The sequence below is a fragment of the Primulina eburnea genome, chromosome 4 (genome assembly GCF_022965805.1).
Source record: "Primulina eburnea isolate SZY01 chromosome 4, ASM2296580v1, whole genome shotgun sequence".
Classification (NCBI taxonomy): Eukaryota; Viridiplantae; Streptophyta; class Magnoliopsida; order Lamiales; family Gesneriaceae; genus Primulina; species Primulina eburnea.
In genome coordinates this window covers 34,828,893-34,844,139 of record NC_133104.1, presented here as the reverse complement: position 1 = coordinate 34,844,139, position 15,247 = coordinate 34,828,893, and the positions used below count along the sequence as shown (strand labels likewise).

At 35.6% G+C, this 15,247-nt stretch overlaps 1 protein-coding gene across 1 annotated transcript; it reads left to right on the top strand.

Moving 5' to 3' along the window:
- Positions 1–2,131: 2,131 nt before the first annotated feature.
- Positions 2,132–4,180, top strand: LOC140829826 (uncharacterized). The gene is made up of 4 exons (XM_073193116.1): positions 2,132–2,334; positions 2,459–2,725; positions 3,096–3,881; positions 4,024–4,180. Exons 1-4 carry the CDS (start codon positions 2,166–2,168, stop codon positions 4,065–4,067), a joined length of 1,266 nt encoding a protein of 421 aa, XP_073049217.1. The 5' UTR covers positions 2,132–2,165; the 3' UTR covers positions 4,068–4,180.
- Positions 4,181–15,247: the final 11,067 nt, after the last annotated feature.

Below are 15,247 nucleotides of genomic sequence, written 5' to 3'. Positions count from 1 at the left end.
CTCTATATATTGAAGAATAACTGATGCACAATGTCGTGCGAGTTACGAGAGAACAGAGAAAGATTATAAAGTTCGTGAAAATTTTCTGAAGAACTCGTATAGACTAAGCACCGTTATTTAACTGGGTTTCCGTAAAATGTTAGGCACTTGAAAACAAACACACGTAAGTGTTGATTGAAAAATTGTTTTTTTGCTCCAAATTTCAGGCCACACAGGTTGGTATTCTCAAGTTTTTGTTATTGATATTTTATTATGCATTTTACTTCATTGATGTGTTAAGGAATATAGTTTTTCTTTTCTTCACTAGTATTGGTTTTGTAAATTCGATTTCTTTTTTTTGTAATTATTTTGCTCGACATCGCACGTACAAGTGTGTCCACTTGTACATAATTATCTTTGTGTTATATTTGCTGGGGATCTATATAGAGTTTAGAGAGGAGGGGGGGGTGAATAAACTCGTTCCTTTGAAAGGTCATTTTTGCAAAGGGTACTAGAATCCTATTAGAGACTATAGCTTATCTTGTTCAAGTATATAGCCAGCAAACCACAATAAAGTGCGGAAACGATCTGATGGTTCAATGGTGAATAAAGATAAAAACAGTAGGCAGTAGACAATAGTTGTTTCTAGAAGTTCGAAGATGAAATCTTCTACGTCTCCCCTTCTTCTGTTTCCAAAAGTTATCATTAAACGACTTCAGGGCCGTCTTCAGAAATTTGGAGGCCCTAGGCTATTTTTTTAGGTGAATATTTTATATAATTTTTTTTAAAATTAAATATAAAAATATCACATAAAAACTGATGATTTTTTTTCGGGCTTGATTTTCTTATTTAAAAAAGCCCTAATTATATTAGAGGCCCTACAAAAAGAGAGGCCCTAGGCGGCTGCCTAGGGCGCCTACCCCTAGAGCCGGGTCTGAACGACTTTTGTTTTTACAGTACAACACTTGTACATACCACTTCAGCATGACTCATCCTTTGCCTACTGAAACTCTTAGTATTTTCAACACAATAAAACAAATACAATAAAGTTCTGGAAAAGACTTTTTTTCAGTTTACAAACTCTTCTCAAATATAGAGTGACGAGATTAAGATTGTAGAGAGAGTAAGAAACAGTCAGAACAATATGATCTCAAAAGATCAGATAACTATTATGAAGCGTGTGCTGCTTTTCTGTGTATTGAACTTGAAGATGATAAGTAGTTCTGAGTACTCAAATCGACGTTCGTATATTAGAGAATTTAATCGTTGCTCTGGTAAAATCTAAACGTTGTTGATCTTGTGTATTTATAGAAGTCTTGAATCCAACGTCTATAAACAAAACAGCTTCTTTGACTTCTGATAAAATCAGCTTTATTGCCGAAAAAGGTTCCTGCTAAAAGCTTCAGAACAATCAGTCTTGTTACATACCACATTTGGTAAAACATATTAAATGACTTTGTTCAACAGTAATGATGCATTTAATATTTACTTGGTAAAGTAACGGTAACATTTAATATATGATCGATAGCATCTGATTTAATAAAAGACAAGTTCTGCTTCTGTTTATCTAAGCTGATAAGTACTTGAAGAGTACTGCTTTGTTAAGGCGATACAAGAACTTCTGTTTTTATACTATCTTCTGGTTTTACTAACGCGATCTACTGGTTTTGACTATGATTTCCACAATTAAATTAAGTCTATCATTATTTTTAATTAAATTTATTATTTGTGTGTTATATTATTTCGTTGCATGTTGTCATAAGGTGTTACAACATTCGAGACAACACTTATATATATGATACATACAAAAAATTTTATGTTAAAAAAATTCTTTGAAAGATGAACATTACATTTGCGTGCGGTAAATTTTGATACGCTGTTTATTTAAATCACGATATTATTACAACCAATGACCCAAATAAGAGACCATCTCACAAAATACGACACGTTAGACCGTCTCAGACAAGTTTTTGCCCAAATTAATTTGGATGAATGTAAAACAACAAAACACATCCCATTATTAGGACAAAAAATGATCAATTTCCATGATCGGACGAGGATAAATAGGAAAACCAGTTATTTTGAGCAGAACCCAGTCAATTGCTATTTAAAGCAACTCTTTTGAGTCACAAATGTGTAACAAGCACAAGTATTTCATTTTTAGTTCATTCAAGGGGCCGAAAGGCATGCTTAAACAAGCGCTGCAGACTCTATATTTTTTATTATTGTTTTACCATTCACATACGATAGTAAGATTTGACAAAATGGCTCAACTCGAAAGGACACAAATATCGGCCGAGAGTCCTAAAACGCCTAGAGCTCAGACGTCGCCGACGTTTGAGCAACTATTAAGAGGTAATCGTCTATATCATCACTTAAGTTGATTCAACAATCCTTTTGCCAGAAAATGTGTTTAATACCTTTGATTGTGATACTATAATATGTGATGATCATTTCAAAAAGTTTTCATTAATGACAGCTGAAGACGAGCATTGGTCACACACGTCGCCTATCTATGGATTGAATCATAATCAAGAAGAGCGCACCAGTCCTACAAACAACAAAAAGTCGGTTCTCACCAAGGTAAAAGAGAGAGCTAAGAAGTTGAGGCACACTCTGAGTAGCAAAAAGAGACACGGGGACGAGCAAGATGAGCATAATGGCCCCCAAGCGTGGGGCGTTACCTTGGATGACGACGATGACTACGATGAACAAGACGAGGATCCTGAATTTCTAGGAGCTCCAAGTAACATATTTTCATTATTCGACTCAATTTATATCAAAAGTTTTTTTTTTTTGACACGTATTAAATGACATTATAGAATCGAATCAATGTCGCCCGTCTCTTTATCAAAAAACTGAAAGTTGTGATAACAATACGGCTGAAATTGTTTAAGACATGCGGAAGCCTAAGTGTCATGTTTCGAAAATAATCCTAATAGAGACAATGCAACTTAACAGACAGTATAGCATCATAGATAAAGTGTTGGTAGTGGTAAGTGCAGTTTACCTCTCCCTCTCCATCTCCGGTGCTTTTAAGAGATTTCTTTGAATTTTCTGTATACAGTGATGCATCCTTGATTTAATCTCAACAAAAAAAATTAATTTCGTTATAGTGTATGAATCGGAATTGGCTCCTGCTAGCTACATAGAGAATGCGAGGCAACATCCAAGAGCGGTTCCTGTGCTTTCTGATAAACATATATTGCCTACCAGTGGCAAACAGGAAGCATCAGATATAGAAAAAGGCAAGACATTTAGCCCAAGCAAGACCATCAGCGAAACCGTTTCCGAGAAGTTTGCTCCAGCATATGCCACGGTTTCTGATGCAACTCACACAATTGCATCAAAGATTGCTGGCCTAACTGTGACAAGTCCTGAAACGCAAGAAATATTAAGAAATTCTTCCAAGATTCATGGAGGTGCACAAGATACTGCAGCAGATGTTGAATGCATTTCTGTTGCGCCACATGCAAATTATGATACCAAGAAACTTAGTGAAACCTCAGGAAATTTAGTTAAATCTGGTGGCAGTCCTCAAAAGTGGGACAAAGGTGTTTCAATGAAAGAGTACTTCTTGAATAAGCTGGAGCCTGGAGAGGACGAAAAGGCTCTATCACAGGCTATAACAGAAGCTATAAGCCCAAGGAAAAGCGCCACTAGCGATGCAGGTGTGGTGGATAAGCTTAAAGAGGCTGTAACTTCATTTTTCCTGCATGAAGAGAAATCGAACTCAATGCCAAAGGCAGGAAGCTCAGCTTATATTCGCCCCGTCTCCTCAGATATTCCAACTTACGCTCAACAGAATCTAATCTCAACCAATACATGTCCCTCAAAAGTTTCCAAATCTGCTAGTGCTAACTACTCACGTCATATCCCAATTTCAGTCAATGTCCACGAAGGTAGTCCACATACTTTTTATTCTTTTGTATAAATTTATCTGTTCAGCATTTAACTACTAGAACAATGTTTCTGCGACACTACTCTTTTGGCATATTAGGTTCACTTACAGATGTTGAATCATTTACGGATTTCTTGTGACAGAGTATGCAGAAGAAAATCTAGGAAGGATACTGCAAACCAATTAAAGACAGATTTCTCGACGACCACAGGTCACAAAGAATCAGTTGCTACCGAGTTCCTACTAGCTTTAGCTTTTCTTTTTTCCCCCTCAACAAATATATTTATCACCCAGCTCACATGTAGGCTCACGCTTTTTGAACAACATATAGTTTGGTAGGAAGAAGATCATGCAAGGATAATTTAGCTTATTTGTTTTCATGTAAATGTAATAAAAAAAAAATTGTTTACAAAAGAAAGCAGTGTGTATCATTATCTGTATTAACATTCACACACATTCAGCTCCACAATTAGAGAAAGATGAGGACATCTCTTATGAAAATAAGAACGATACCATGATCAGAAGCAATAAAGACGGAAAGAAAAAAATCCTCATAGGCGTAATCATATCAATGGGGACAGATGATTGATTGGAGTTCAACTGCTTCGTGATCAAAGGAGATGATCTGGCTTGGTTCTTAAATTAAGGGATTATAATCTTAGTTTCTACATTTATCTCACAATAAATCCTCTCAACATATGTATATAATAGAGGTTGTAAAACTATGAATGTTTTCTGTTTATAATCATCATTCGAATAAGGCGTCAAGTCTGCTTAATCTAAGTATTACCCACAAAAATGTTCTTTACATAACAATTTCTCTAGTTCATATTTAAGTTAATCATACTCTCTGAACTTGTTCCAAGTTTGAAAGCACCAAACTCCATTAGGAAACTGATAGGTGGAAATGAGATCTAATTACGTCTTCATCTGTAAATTATCATTGGTTCTTGACAAGATTAATATCAGAAGCACAATTTCAGCCATATCCAACGACTAGTTTTGATTGGAATCCGATATTTACCGTTCAAAATATGCTTTCGTTTGTTTTGTGTAACCAAATTTCAGCCATATCCAACGACTAGTTTTTCGTTTATAGCCTTTGAAGGAAAACTGCTCAAATTCTAAGCTGGAAAAACATACCTACAATTTTTCATCCATGAACATGTTAAAACGACTTCCAAACCTGATCTCCACCAGTTGAAGGGCTGGGTTTTGGAGTTGCCATTTGCATGATTCTTTTGCTATTTTCGAAATTTTCCAAGCAATCATAAGGTAAGTGGGCTCGTTTTAAAATATGTTGTGTATGAATTATTTCGTTTTTGAAAGTTTCGGTCGAGCTCCGTTATTATGTTTCTACCCCTTCTTGATACAATTATCGTATATTTTATGTTTTAGCACTATGAGAATTCAACTGGATATAGGTGAAAATCTCAATATGAGATATGTTTGTGCCCTTATACGATGGGATTGTTACCATTATATGACCTCGCCCCCCTTATAGAAGTAAAAATTAAGGACCGGTATCATGAAACATGAAAAGTAGATGAATCTCAGTGCCTTGGCCATAATTATGTTTATAGTTATGACATGTTATGAGAACAATATTATGTATGATATGATATGTGGTTTTTGAAACTCATATGTATTTGTTATGTATGTGCTCGAACGGCCCCTACTTACTGAGTGACAATCATATCACACGCCCCTTACTCTACCCTCCCCAGATAAGTCAGAAGAGAAAATCGAGGAAGATGAACAAGACTAGTTTTGGGCTGATAATAAGATGAATCAAGAAGTTTATTTTAGTTTTAGTTTAGTTAAGTTTTAATTCAAGTTGTAAACGCTTCTACATATTTTTATCTTTTTAAGAATCTACATTGTAAAGATAATCTTATAATTGAGTAATAAACTGGTTTTTTGTTTATACTGAACTACGAGGCTTGTTGTTTTCAATTGTATGGTTGTAAAACAATGTCAGTGTCGACTAACATCGGTCTCGGAACGTGACATATTGTTTTGAAGTTGGTAAGAACTTAAAGTAGAGAGTGTTTGAAAATAAAAGTCTAAAGTTAATATAAGCTAAAGTTTGAGGGTTTAAAGAATAAGTGTTTCCAAGCATAATAAAATGGTTTTTAAGTTGTTTAAACTCAAAGCAATAAGCTTTATATTCTTTAAGATATAAAGAATGGGTGGAAGAAACTAAATTAAATTTAGATTTTTTCAAATGGTTAGTGTAACGCCCCAGATTTGACGACTGTCCTCACTGTACCAAGACGAGTCTTTCCAGCGTGCTTATGTCCTCACTCACACGCAACCTAGGAAACTTCCCAGGAGGTCACCCATCCCAAAATTGCCCCAAGTCAAGCACGCTTAACTTTGGAGTTCTTATGTGATGAGCTACCGAAAAGAAGATGCACCTTCGTGATATGAGTAGTACCAATCAAATCTTTTAAGCCCTCTTCAACTGTTCAATCCATTACATTGCCCAGTCTCGGAATCCCTCTCATTCCCGTGTGGGTCGGTTCATTCATGTTCCCTTCACCTAGAAGCCTGCCAGGAGCCGCTCATTGTCCGTGCAACTGATGGCACCGGCGTTCACCCCCCGCCCTCTTCGGCCCCGGGCCTCACATGCCCACCAGCTTCCGCTTGGTTCGTCCCCGAACCACACCGTACTAAGAGAGGTCGGCTCTGATACCACTTGTAACGCCCCAGATTTGACGACAGTCCTCACTGTACCAAGACGAGTCTTTCCAGCGTGCTTATGTCCTCACTCACACGCAACCTAGGAAACTTCCCAGGAGGTCACCCATCCCAAAATTGCCCCAAGTCAAGCACGCTTAACTTTGGAGTTCTTATGTGATGAGCTACCGAAAAGAAGATGCACCTTCGTGATATGAGTAGTACCAATCAAATCTTTTAAGCCCTCTTCAACTGTTCAGTCCATTACATTGCCCAGTCTCGGAATCCCTCTCATTCTCGTGTGGGTCGGTTCATTCATGTTCCCTTCACCTAGAAGCCTGCCAGGAGCCGCTCATTGTCCGTGCAACTGATGGCACCGGCGTTCACCCCCCGCCCTCTTCGGCCCCGGGCCTCACATCTTTGATCTGTGCGAAGGGCTGCCAGTAGTTGATGCTAAGGGGCTGTTCTTGGTGGTAAGCTGGAGTTATGAGATTGTTAGGAGGCTGGTGGTGATTTTGGTGACAGCCGAGAGGAGTGATGGCTGCGCGGGTGCTTTCCTTGCGGGGTTAGGGTTATGCGAATCTTGTGGGCTTGCTTGGGGCAGTAAGCTCGAGTCGATGGCGTCCGGTAGAGTCCTAGGGTGGTCTAGAAGAGGTGAGTCAGGAGCTGGTTTGCTTGGTGTTGGGCTAGGAAGACAACGTGAATGTGTGTTGTGTGCATGGGTGAGTAGTGTGGATGGGAAAATTAACAGCAGCATTTCACGTTGCTTTGGTTTAGTTTAGGAGGTCCCTTAAGGTTTGGGAAGGAGATTTAAAGGTAGGACAAGTGGTTGTATAGTAGTGGACCGAGATGTTGGAGAGGAGTTGTAGTGTTGTAGGACATGTGTTTGGTTGTGAAATAATGTAGTAGGGCCGAGAGTTTTTGGTAGGGAGGAGAATTTTTAGCCGAGAGTTTTGAATTGGGTATGATAATTTTAGGATCATTTTAATACGTTTACGATATGGTAGGAAGTTGGGAAAATTTTAGTTAATTTTTGGTTCGATTCGGGTTAAAACCGGGACCCCGGTCCAAGTTTTAAAAATGAATCAATTACGTTTGAGCTTGGGTCTCGAATTTACGTCTAGGAATATTTTTAATAATTTTTTGGAACATTTTAAGGAGTTTGGTAAGCTTCGGGTTAATTTTAGAGGTCCAGGGTTGAAACGATAATTTTTGGGTTTCCAGGGGCAAAATGGTCATTTTGCACCCGGGGTGAGATTTTAGTCATAGCAGCGCCCTGAGCACGAATCATAATATTTTTAAATGTTCATGCATCACGTTTACGATTTTTACGCTATTATAATAATTATGGTGCATGCTTAATTTAAAGGAATTAAGTGAGGAAGTGAAGAGCACTCCGTCTCCGCCGCGCCGCGTCGTTATTTCGTTTGTTTTCTGTCAAAACAAACCAAGGCATGTTTATATCTTCTTTCACTCTTCAATCAAGTCATATAGGTATTTTTAAATATAGCAAGTACATGATTTTAATGCAAGAAGATCGAAATTGTTCATATTTAATTATACTATTTAATTATATTACGTGCATGAAAACAGAAAATGATTATTTTTGAGATTTATGCGATATGGCTTGTGGTGCATTCACTATGTGGGAGCATTATTTATACGGTCGCCAGTGACCGCTCAGTGCAGGTTGGTACCACCCGGTCGCCAGTGACCGATCAGTTCAGGATGGTACCATCGGGTCTTCAGTGACCGCCAGCTCAGTTCCAGGCTCCCCGGTAGTCAGTTACCGATCAGTTCAGCTTAGTGCAGTGGCCACAGGCGTAAAACATAATCTCAACAGAAAATTTTATCAGTTATTTCAGTACATGCTCCAAGGAGCAAATATTTTTACTGTGATTATCAGTTCAGTTATGCACGTATTATAATTGCTCATATCAGTTTACTTTCAGCATGAGTACAGATTATTTTCAGTATGGCTCATGACATGATATTTTACCCCATGCATATTTTTACTCAGATTTTACTCGTTACCTGCGATATATGCATGCTGAGTCTTTAGGCTCACTAGACTTGATTGTTGTAGGTACTGATGAGGTCAGGGCCGAGGGCGGGGACCAGTGAGCCAGCTTGGGTCGGCAGTAGTGGCACCCGAGGACCTCAGTGCAGCAGTGTTTATTTTATTTCTCAAACAATATTTTTATCAGTCGTTGGATATTTTTAAATTGTGATTTTTGGCAACTTTATTTTCTTCCGCTGCGATATTTTAAACATTGAACTTGATTCATCAGTTGGTTTTATGAGTAAGGCCATTTAAGTTCTTTTAAAAAGAAAATTTTTAATTTTCCGCAAATTTTTAAGCAAGCAGTTTTAGGGCCTTTACAGTTAGAAAATCTATATTTTCCAGCAAGAAATAAAATATTTCCAGATTTTACCAATGAGACTTTTATAAATACTCTTGAATCAACATATAAATTATATGTTCATGAAACTGGAGAAGAATCTTGTGATATTCATCCTCCCTTTACTACTTTACAAATTAAAAAGGGAAATAAAGAGATTTATGCTACTCCCATAAAATCTGAAATAGGACATGGTAATTTTGACCATATAATTCAGCAAAATAATTTTACTAATCTCACTTTACATTCTTTAAGAAATCAAACCACTAGGATAGAAGAAATTCTTTCTAAACCTAAACAAGAAATTTCTAGAGGTGAAAGTTCGAAAGCTTTGATGATAAAACCTCCCCCTAATCTTAAGCAAGAAAAATTTCTTTTAAGCTCTAAAAAAGATGAAGATTTTATGGAAGGTCTAATAAACCGATTACAAAAAATAAATATAAAAGAAAAAAGTTCTATTTCGATAATTTCCAAAGATGAACAACTTGAAAATTTTTCAAGTTCATTTGAAGATGAAATGCAGATTAATAAAATGCATAAAGTATCAATTGTAAAACTTTTTTATAAGAAGGCAACACCTATTGATCTTCAAATTGAAGAAAAGAAAGATTATGTTCAGTTTAATGGTGAAGTCATTACTGAATGGAATATAGATGGTAAATCTGAATATCAGATTAAACTGTTATTAAACAAATGTTAATATACTCCTCTGCCGCAAAAATAAAAGGTAATAATGATAGGCAAATTGCTCAAGCTATTATTACTGGATTTACGGGCCAACTTCAAGGTTGGTGGGATTTCTATCTTTCAAAAGATGCAAAAAATAAAATTCTTAACTCTTCTATAATTGATTTAAATGGAAGAGAAGAATTTGATGCGGTAAATACACTTATTTATACTATTCTATCTAATTTTATTGGAGCAAATGATCTTCAATTAGATTGATCTCAAGAACAATTAATGAATTTAAGATGCCCAACACTATCTGAATTCAGATGGTATAAAGATGTGTTTATGACAAAAGTTTTAACCAGAAATGATTGCAATGCAAATTTCTGGAAAGAAAAATTTATTTCTGAACTTCCAGTTCTTTTTGCTGAAAGAGTTAAAAATAGATTAAAATCTAAATCTCCAACAAACTCTATAGATTGGAGTATTCTTACTTATGGAGATTTATCTGCAGAAATAACTGCAAAAGGAATTAATCTTTGCAATGATATCAAGTTAAAAAGACAACTTGATATGCAAAAAGAAGAAAATAGAAATATTATTGGTGATTTTTGCGAGCAAATAGGATTTCAACCAATACAGTATCCTAAAAGGGATAAGAAAAGAAAAAAATGTCCTTTTAAAAAGAAAAAACATTATCTAAAAGATAAAGAAAAATCTAAAAAATATTCTAAGAAAAGGTTTTAAAAACCTATAAAAATGATTCTACTAAGGTTCCAGTATGCTGGAAATGCGGAAAAATTGGACATAAAGCTAATACGTGTTATGTCAAGAAAAAGATTAATAATCTTAATATAAATAATGATTTAAAAGAATCATTAATAAATATTCTTCTTAATAAAGAAGAAAATCTAAAACAAAAAGATTTTTATATCAATATTATTGATAATGAATTCTCGGAATATTCTAACAATAGTTCAAATAACGATTCTGAAATATCAGAAACTAAAATCTGTGATCCAGACTGTGATTGTGATACATGTCTCATAAACTTTATGGGATTAGAAATAAATGTTATATCAAATGAAGAAACTTTTATTTTAGATCTTATAGATCAAATAAAAGACCCTATGGAAAAAAGAAAAGCTATATAACATTAGTTAAATATGGCAAATCACAAGCCTACTAAACTTGTACAACATACTGTACAAGAACATGAATTATATTCTTATAATAAAATATTAGAAAAGACAAAACAAAAAGAAAGAGAGCCTACTATCTCTGAATTAAAAGGAGAAATAGATCAGATAAAATCTGAGATAAAATATTTAAAAGAAAGAGTAAATACTCTTAGTATTAATAATGATCATATTTGGGAAAAATATTCTACTTCTGATGATGAAGAAGAAGAAGAAAATATTTTACCCAAAGATGATAATGAAATAAATCAAATGATATGGGTCAATAAAATTGATCAAATCATTTCTAAAAAATGGTACTCAAAAGTAACATTAATTATTAATAAAAAATTTAAAATTACTATTGAAGCACTTTTGGATACATGAGCTGATGTAAATTGCATCAGTGAAGGAATTGTTCCCTCTAAATATTATAAAAAGACTACTCAATTTATAACAGCTGCTAATAAGTAACCTCTTATAGTTAATTACAAATTGTCTGATGTGGCAATATGTAATTCTGGAGTTTGTTTAAATACTACTTTTATTCTTATTAAAAATATATCTATTCCTGTTATTTTTGGAACTCATTTTTTCCAAATGTTGTTTCCTATTAATAAAATTAATGAAAAAGGATTATATACTAACATTAAAGGAAATGGTTTATTTTTCCCATTTACCACTATACCTGTTTCAAAATCTATTAATATTTTACAAAAAATAGTAAATAATAAATAAAATTTTGTTACTTCATTAAAAGATGAAGTTCTTTTTAAAAATATTAAAGAAAAGATAAATTCTGAAAAAATTCAGGAAAAAATAAAAATTATTTTTGAAACCATATCTAAAGAGATATGTGCTGATGTTCCTAATGTCCTTTTGGAATAGGAAAAAACATCAAGTTAGTCTTCCTTATACAAATGATTTTTCTGAGGATAAAATTCCTACAAAAGCCAGACTTATTTCAATGGGGCCTAGACTTTTAAACTATTGCAAAGAAGAAATAGATAGTCTTCTTAAAAAAGATTTAATTAGACCAAATAATAGTCCTTGGAGTTATCGAGCTTTCTATGTAGAAAATGCAGCTGAAATAGAAAGAGGAGCTCCTAGACTTGGTATTAATTATAAACCGCTTAATAAAGCATTAAAATGGATAAAGCATCCATTACCAAATAAAAGAGATTTATTAAATAGATTATTTAAAGAGAAAATATTCTCTTCTTTTGATTTAAAATCAGGATTTTATCAAATTCTTCTAAAAGAAGAAGATAAATATAAAACAGCTTTTACTGTACCATTTGGACATTATGAATGGAATGTAATGCCATTTGGATTAAAAAATGCTCCAATGGAATTTCAAAACTTAATGAATGAGATTTATAATTCATATATAGATTATATCATAGTTTATATAGATGATGTTCTTATATATTCTGATAATATTGATCAACATTTTAAACATTTGAATATATTTGTTCGAACTACTAAAAAAAGCTGGCTTAGCAGTAAATCAGAAAAAAGTAAAACTTTTTCAAACTAAGATAAAAATTTTAGGACATTATATTGAAAATGGAATAATGATTCCTATTGAAAGAGCAATTGTTTTTGCTGATAAATTTCCTGATAAAATCACTGATGTAAATCAATTACAGAGATTTCTTGGAAGTCTTAATTATATAGGAGATTTTTATAAAGATTTCGCACAAGATTGTAAATTATTATTTCAAAGGTTAAAGAAAAATCCTCAACCATGAACTAATAGTCATACTTTGGCAATACAAAAAATAAAAGAAAGAGTTAAAGAACTCCCTTGTTTATCTATTGCTAATCCTGAAGCATTTAAAATAGTTGAAACAGACGTCTCTGATATTGGATATGGAGGAATACTTAAACAAAAAATAGATAATATATCTAAAGAAATTCTTGTCAGATATACTTTCGGAACTTGGAATAATACTCAAAAGAATTATTCTACAATAAAAAAAGAAATTCTTTCAATTTTTATATGTATTACGAAATTCGAAAGTGATCTTTTAAATAAGAAATTTTTATTAAGAGTTGATTGCAAATCTGCCAAAGATATTCTTTTAAAAGATGTTAAAATTATAGCATCGAAACAAATATTTGCTAGATGGCAAGCCATATTAGCTTGTTTTGATTTTGATATTTAACATATATCTGGAAAATCTAATTCTTTACCAGACTTTCTAACTAGAGAATTTTTGCAGGGATCAGCCTTGGAAGACAGTCTTAAAAAGACCAGCCACCGGGAAGAAACCGAAGAATAAACCACCTTTTAAAAGAGGTGCCACTATTCCTCAGCCTAATATGGCTACCACAGAAGAAGAAAAATTTGATCCAATTAAAGAATTCGCAGAAGATCCTACTGCATATGAAATACATTATTATAATAATGCCATATTCGCCTTAAAGGGATCAAAAGAAGAATTAAAATATCCCTATTTAATTTCAGGATTTCTTAATTGTTGTCCTGTTGATAAAGACCTTAAAGGTCTATCACCTATCCATATAGCTCAAAGATATTTAATTAAAGATTTACAACCTATATTGGGCAGAAAAACAAGAGACTACTTTGAAACAATTTTAGTAGAAACTGGATCAGTTGAAATTCAACATATAGATCGCAATCGTGATTATGCATTTTCTAATATGATAATAAAAAATATTATCCCAGCGGCTAATTGGGGTTTACTCCTTAGCCAAGCCAGACAAGTAAACACTTTTCAGACAATGCCTAATATGTTTAATTATCATGATTATATCATAGCTTGAGATACAATTGTATTATATGAGAATTCTCAAAGAAAACACTCTTGGTGGATAAAATTCTAATTAGATGATATTCATCAATTTATACCCACATGGTTTAAAATTTTTTCTTTTCATGGGGGGTAATGCCCTCAATCCTTCCAAGAAATGTTAAGAACATATGGATTAAATTCCAAAATGCCAATACCCAGTTCGATGGTCTAACAGCCATGATTCAATTTGCCATTAATTATAATGTTCCCTGGATTATTAGATGGGAATATGGACTGCAAGACTTAACTATAAAAAATTTTGAAATCAAATTTGCCCGTACCGGGGGCGAGCAATCAGCGCTTGGCTGGGCGAGCAGACGTGTTTTGGCGAGGGTGGAGCGGCGTGAGGCGAGCTGGGGGCGCCGGGCGAGCGCTTGGCTGGGCGAGCGTGGGCGAGGGGCGAGCACTCAGCGCTTGGTTGGGCGAGCGTGGGCGCTTGGCCAGGCGAGCGTGACTGGGCGAGCAGACGTGTTTGGGCGAGGGTGGAGTGGCGTGAGGCGAGATGGGGGCGCCGGGCGAGCGCTTGGCTGGGCGAGCGTGGCGCTCGGCGAGGACGAGCGCTTGGCTGGGCAAGAGTGGGCGCTTGGCTGGGGCGAGGCGAGCAGGTGATGGCAAGGCGAGCTTGGCTAGGCAAGCGTGACGCTCGGCTGGGCGAGCAGGCGTGCTGGGGCGGGGCAAGCAGGCGATGGCCAGGCGGGCTGGAGCTGGGCGAGCGTGGGCTCTCGACGAAGGCAAGGCACGCTCGTGCAGGGTGAAGGCGCGCTGGGCGAGCGCTTGGCTGACGCGCTGGGGCGAGGCGAGCGGCAGGTGGCGAGGCGGTGGGCTCGGCCAGGCGAGTAGGCGCGCTATGAGGGACTGCACGAGCGCTCGCCCCGTAATTTTCGCAGCGGTGAACATCGTTCGTTAACGGCGAACGAAGTAGATTTTTCTAGTACGGTACGTCCTCATCATCGATAAACCAAGGACAACACAACTAATCGAACTTTGAACCTACGATTCAGTTCGACTTGGGAGGGGGAGACTGGTGATACCCCATGGAAGACAGGCTCATCAAGGGCCCTATTATCCCTGGCTCATCCATAGCCCAAGTGGAAAACAAGCACATCAAGGGCCCAGGTATTCTCCTATAAATACCAGGTTTGAGCATATGATTATTCATTCAATAGATTGTTTTCAGCAACACCCTTAGCTGCTTCCCCCCATATATCCTCAGTCACTGACTTGAGCGTCGGAGGCGCTAAGCCAGGACACCCTCTTGGCCCCCTTCTAACGGTCTTCTTCGTGATTTCAGGCTCAGGACAATTTCAAAACCCTGCGTCTGTACTAGTGACACTTACCGGAATCGGACCCTAAGATGAAATTTACTATGTGATGATTAGAATGAATAAAAATATAATGAAGATAAGAAATGATTTGTATAATAATATAGTAATATTTTTCAGTCTAATGATTGACTACCCGATCAATAAATTTTCTAATGAAATTAAATAATAATTCAATTTAAAATATCTGTAAAGAATTAAAACTAAATATGATGAATGATATTTTAGACTTAATGAAATGAAATTATCGAAATGAACTTTTCTTGACTTAGTTTAGAATTAATTTGTAGAT